Raw genomic sequence first — 6,308 nt, forward strand, 5'->3', positions numbered from 1 at the left:
CATGTTGGATATGCTTGAGGCACGTGGTTTTCCTCTGCGTTGGAGGAATTGGATTGCCATGTTGTTCAGATCAGCTTCTTCCAGGGTGCTAATCAATGGGATGCCTGGACGTATAATCGAGCACTACAGGGGGTTAAGGCAGGGCGACTCCCTCTCTCCTTTCCTCTTCGACCTTGCAATGGAACCCATGCACTGCCTGCTGAGCCTTGCAACAGAGGCAGGAGTCCTAACCAAGCTCAGGGGGCAGAAATGCACCTTCAGAGCCTCACTTTATGCCGACGACGTCGCGCTATTCTTGACCCCCTCTGAACACGACATTGCGGGAATCAGCGCTATTTTGGCTGGCTTTGGAAGGGCAACAGGGCTTATAACCAATCTCTCCAAAAGTTCCATCACGCCGATCTGCTGCAACCCGACACAGGTTGATAGCTTGGCAAATGCCATTGGAATTCAAGTCAAGCCTTTTCCTTGCGTTTACTTGGGGATGCCTCTCTCGGTTAAAAAACTAACAAAGGCGGATTGGCAAGCACTTCTTGACAAGGTGGATAGGCACCTCGCCACTTGGAAGGCACGGATGATGAGTCTTGCGGGCCGCCTAGAGATGCTCAACTCTGTCCTCTCCTCGTTGCCAGTGTACCTAATGACGATCAACGAGATGCCTGCATGGGTTCGGAAGGAATTTGACCGTCGGCGTCGTGCGTGGCTTTGGGCAGGGGATGGCACCTGCAGTGGTGCAAAATGCAGAGTCAGCTGGAAGCAGGTTTGCAAGCCCAAAGCTTTGGGTGGACTGGGAGTTCACTGCATCAAATCCTTCGGCAATGCTCTGAGGATTAGGTGGTTGTGGCAAAAATGGAAGAATCCCAACAAGCCATGGGCCCACTTGAAGATTCCGTCCACTAAGAGAGAGCGGGATCTGTTCGCGGCTGCAACTAGAATCACCATTGGTAATGGGGAAAGGGCAACCTTTTGGACGGACAGATGGTTATTTGACCAGATCCCAGCCGACATTGCTCCAGACATCTTCAAAATCTCGATTCGGAAGAACAGGACAGTAAAGGAGGCTCTGTCTAATGAAAAGTGGTTGATCGATCTGAGGCACCACCTGGATGTTCACCATCTTCCGCAGCTCCTCAAATTGGCGGAGCTAGTCGAAAGGGTGCAGCTAACAGATGAGCCAGATGACATCATTTGGAGATTCGGTAACAAGACCTTTTATACATCACGGTCAGCATACACTCTACAGTTTTTGGGGACAACTAGAACAGACTACTCCAAGATAATCTGGAAAGGGTGGGCGCCCGCAAGGTGCAAATTCTTCATCTGGACCTTAATGCTCAACAGAGTGCTAACAGCTGATAAGCTACTTCAGCGACGTTGGGATAATGAATACTTCTGCCCGCTTTGTCGGAGAAACCTCGAAACAGCAAGTCACCTGTTCACGGAGTGCACATTCAGTAATGAGATATGGAAGGAAATGGCGGACCACTTCAGCTTGGAGGCTCTCAACCCCTCCGGTTGGATTGGCAAAGACCTATCCATCCAACAATGGTACAAAGAGATGGTGGGAAATAAGTCCAAGGCACAAAGAAAAATGATTATACCCGCTGCCAATTTAATCTGCTGGGAGCTTTGGAAGGAGAGGAATAGAAGAATCTTCGATAAAAAAGAGACACATGCGCTTGCTTTCATGTCAAGAATAAAGGAGGAGGCTAATGTGTGGAGGTTGGCAGGGGCGCCACTGCCTCTAGTTGAGCAGGTAGGTGGGACCCCCTTCGACCCGGGTTGATCTCCTTGTAGACCTTTTTTACAGGAACGCCACTCTTCGGCCTTTCTAACCTTTGTACTATCTTTACCACTATTGCAATGAAAATAGCAGCTCTCCTGCTGTCATTCAAAAAAAAAAAATCTCAAGTCATGAACACTGTAGTCTAAGAGCATCACTAGTAGTACACTTAGGGCATCTCAAACGGGGCGACCCAAACCGCGCCCGCGCGTCCGGATGGGTTGAGTCGGACAAAAACGCGGCCCAGCGTGGGGACGCACCGCAAAAGCGGACGGCCGCGGCGTCCGGAACGACGCAAACCCGGCCCAAATCTGGCCTAGGTTTGCGTGGCCGAGGATGGCACGCGCCGTCCGCTCGCGTCCACGCGCTGATCGCCTCGTCTCCCTTGGGCCCACCTGTCGGTGACCAGAGAGACTATTAAATGGGGACTGGAGGGGATCTGGCCCTCCACTCCAGTCCCCACTCCACTCCCGCAGCGAAACCGCCGCCATGGCCCCGAAGCGGCGGTTCGCTTCCGGAGCCAACGACGACGAGGCGAGCAGCAGCCGCCGTCGTCCGCCGGCGCTGCGGCCTGCGGGAGGAAACCGAGGCGGCCTCCACATCGGAGAGGCCGCCCGCGGCGGCGCGGCATTGCCGCAACCGCCGCCTCTGCTGCTCGAGCCCAAGCCCGAGTCCTCGGAGGAGGACCCGGACCTCCGCGCCGCGATGCTCATCTCGGCGGCGGAGGAGGACGCGAAATGGCCGCACCTCCATGCGTCCATTCGCACCTCCGAGATGGAGGAGGCGGCCCGGCGGAGGTCGAGGAGGCGGAGGGCTGGGAGCCCTACGCCCGGGTGCGACGGGGAGGAGGAGGAGGCGGCGCGGCGGGATGAGGCCAGGCGCCGCGCCGACGAGGAGCGCCGCGAGGAGCAGCGGCGGCAGGAGGCCGGGCGCCGCGCGGAGCACCGGCGGCGCCAGGGAGGCCAAGGGCCGCGCTCGGCAGAGAGGTAGCAGCGCCTCGGGAGGAGGCGCTGCTCCGTGCGCCGCCGCAGCCTCGGGTGGCTCCGGACCCCCACTCGGCTCGGGAGGAGGCCCTGTGGTCTCCGTGGCCGGAGTCCCCGGTGCGGTCGAGCCACAACAGCGCCTCGCCGCCCGGGGACGTCGTCCACGAGGACGACGTCGCCGACGACGCCCACAGGGGCTAGGCGGCGCACCGGCGGCCACCGCGCCGCCGACCAAACCCTAATAGAGGGTTTTTAGTTTAAATTTAAAAGCCCATATAGGGGCTTCTTTTGTTAGTTTTATTTGCCCAAAATAGGGCTATGTACAAATTTGCCCAAAATAGGGCATATGTTGAATGAAATTCCGTTTTAATTTTCCACTTTTTTTTTCGTGTTTCTCCGGTTATGCGATGTGTCCGCGCGTTGGGCGCAGCGCGCGACCCAAACGGACACGCGGACGCATGCTGCTGTCCGCGTGTCCGCTTGGCCACCCAAACGGCCCAAACCGGACGGCCCAACGCGTCCGTTTGGGTCGCCCCGTTGGAGATGCCCTTAAACCCTCAAACCCTCAAACCGTTTTAAGGGTTGAGAATGGGCATTTTTTGGCACGTTTGAGGGTTGAAAAACTGGGGCAAAAACTAGAACCCTCAAACCCAACCCTTAAAACTGCCATATGACATATCACAAATTTCATCATCTCAACAACAGTTTGAAAAAAAAAAATAATCATTCTAATTATTATTACAACACCGAATAGTAGTTTCAAACACATAATAAAATCATTCAAGTTATTACAACAATGTTTTTGCAAATGACAATAATATTTCGAATCAAATAGGACATAGAAAAAGTAAAACAATGGTAGATCATTGGCCTTGCCGCCGGCCATCCAACTGCCAGTGGTGCTCTACTAGATCATCCCGGAGCTGGGCATGAGTCTTTTCATTCTCAATCTGACCATGTGCTTCAAGAAAAGCTTGTACGCGAGAACTGTTTCTTTCCTGTTGCACACGGGTACCAACATTGTCATAGAAACAAGGCAGGTTTAAGCCTCTCTCATCCTCGAGGATCATGTTGTGTAGAATCACACAACATTTCATGATGTTCACCAAGGTTTTTTTGTCCCAAAAAAGAGCTGGACCCCGAACTATGGCAAACCTTGCTTGCAAAACACCGAAAGCTCTCTCAATATCCTTGCGGGCTGCCTCTTGTGCCTTGGTGAAAAGAGCCTCTTTTTTGGTTAATGGCACCACATTTTTCTCTTTGATGGACTTCACAGGAGTTTCCCACTCGGGATAAATGCCATCGGTGAGATAGTATCCCATTGAGTACTCATTGTTCATGACATTATAGTTGCAAGTAGGAGCATCCCCGGAAACTAATCTTGCAAACAAAGGAGACCTATTGAGCACATTGATATCATTGAGTGTGCCCAGCAAACCATAAAATGCATGCCAAATCCATGTGTCCTCCGATGCCACGGCCTCAAGCACAATGGTTGCATCACGGCTTTTACCGCAATACATGCCTTGCCATGCCTTTGGACAATTTTTCCATGTCCAATGCATGCAATCAAGACTACCAAGCATCCCCGGCCATCCCCTTTTTTCATTCATCTTCATCAATCTCTTTGTATCTTCTTCGTTGGGTGCTCGAAGATACACATCACCATACAACGGGATGACCAATTTTGCAAACCTACGTACGGACTCCGTGGTTGTATCTTGTCCAATGCGAAGATACTCGTCAGTGTAGTCCGCGGGTATTCCATAGGCGAGCACCAGCATTGCCGCCGATATCTTTTGGTACCCACTAAACCCCATGATACCGGCGGCGGATCTACGATGCTTGAAATAATCTGAGGCGACCGCAAAATCATTGACAATCTTCACGAACAAACTACGGCGCATTCGGTACCTTCTCCGGAAGAGGCGTGGTGGGTATGTCGGTACCTCCGCGAAGTAGTCGTGCATCAATTGCTCGTGGCCGAGAGCGTGGTTCCGGTAGATGGTGACTCTCCTCTGATCCATTAGCTTCTTGCTATCTTCAAACTCTTGCACGTCGATGAGGAGGCTCACCATCTCAACATCGTCGTCTTGAAGCAACTCCTCAATATCTGAATCATCCGACGATGACCAACCAGAATCATCGGACAACGACCCGCCGTATCGTTGGTGTCCATCTACATAATACAACAGAAACTAATATATGAGTTTCCAAAAATGAAGCTAAAAGAAAAATTAGCAAAAATTAAACAACAAGGGGCATACCGGGGTGGCCGGGGCGACTCGGGCGGCGGGGAGGCGGGCGCGGCGGCTCGGGCGGCGGGGAGGCGGAGGAGACCGGGCGGCGAAGCGCGGCGGCGGGGAGGCGGAGGCGACCGGCGGGCTCGGGGCGGCCGCGGCGGCTCGTGGCGGCCGCGGTGGCTCGGGCGGCGGGAGGCGGGCGCGGCCGGGCGGGGGGGCGACCGGGAGGTGGGCGGCGGGGAGGCGGGGAGGCAACGGCGAGCGTGCGGGCAGCGGGCGACGGCGGGCGGGGCGGTGGGCGGCTCGCGGCGGGCGGTGGGGAGCGCGGATCCGCGGGCGGGGAGCTCGCGGCGGCCGGCGTGCGTCGAGGGGAGGCGGGGGCGGCCGGAATGGCGGCTGGCGGCGGGCGGGCGCACGGACGCGGGAGGTTGGGCCGGTGAAATTTCCATCCCGCGTGAGTTGGAAGAGGCGTGCGGGTTGGGGCAGTTTGGCCTCCCCAACCCTCACTTCTACAGGTTGGAATGGGGAGTAGGGGTTGGACCTTGCTTGTGACGGTAAAGCACACGTCCGTTGGGAACCCCAAGAGGAAGGTATGATGCGTACAGCAGAGAGTTTTTCCTCAGTAAGAAACCAAGGTTATCGAATCCAGTAGGAGTCAAGAAGCACGTGAAGGTCGTTGGTGGCGGAGTGTAGTGCGGCGCAACACCAGGGATTCCGGCGCCAACGTGGAACCTGCACAACACAATCCAAATACTTTGCCCCAACTTAACAGTGAGGTTGTCAATCTCACCGGCTTGTTGTAACAAAGGATTAAATGTATAGTGTGAAAAATGATGTTTGTATGCGAAGAACAGTAAAAAACAATGTTTGCAGTAGATTGTATTCGATGTAAAAGAATGGACCGGGGTCCACAGTTCGCTAGTGGTGTCTCTCCAATAAGAAATAGCATGTTGGGTGAACAAATTACAGTTGGGCAATTGATAAATAAAGAGGGCATGACAATGCACATACATATCATGATGAGTAGTGTGAAATTCAATTGGGCATTACGACAAAGTACATAGACCGCTATCCAGCATGCATCTATGCCTAAATGTCCACCTTCGGGTTAGCGTCCGCACCCCTTCCAGTATTAAGTTGCAAACAACAGACAATTGCATTAAGTATGGTGCGTAATGTAATCAACACAAATATCCTTAGACAAAGCATTGATGTTTTATCCCTAGTGGAAATAGCACATCCACAACCTTAGAACTTTCTGTCACTGTCCCAGATTAAATGGAGGCATGAACCCACTAT

General features: G+C 53.8%; 1 protein-coding gene across 1 annotated transcript; it reads right to left on the reverse strand.

Annotated features, from left to right (window-relative positions):
• Window positions 1-3,673: 3,673 nt before the first annotated feature.
• LOC127310378 (uncharacterized) lies at window positions 3,674-4,844 on the reverse strand. The gene is made up of 2 exons (XM_051341060.1): window positions 3,922-4,844; window positions 3,674-3,764 (listed from the first exon to the last, which is right to left on the reverse strand). The coding sequence occupies exons 1-2, from the start codon at window positions 4,842-4,844 to the stop codon at window positions 3,674-3,676; spliced, it is 1,014 nt and encodes a 337-aa protein (XP_051197020.1).
• Between the last annotated feature and the right edge of the window lie 1,464 nt (window positions 4,845-6,308).

The sequence above is a fragment of the Lolium perenne genome, chromosome 6 (genome assembly GCF_019359855.2).
Source record: "Lolium perenne isolate Kyuss_39 chromosome 6, Kyuss_2.0, whole genome shotgun sequence".
NCBI lineage: Eukaryota > Viridiplantae > Streptophyta > Magnoliopsida > Poales > Poaceae > Lolium > Lolium perenne.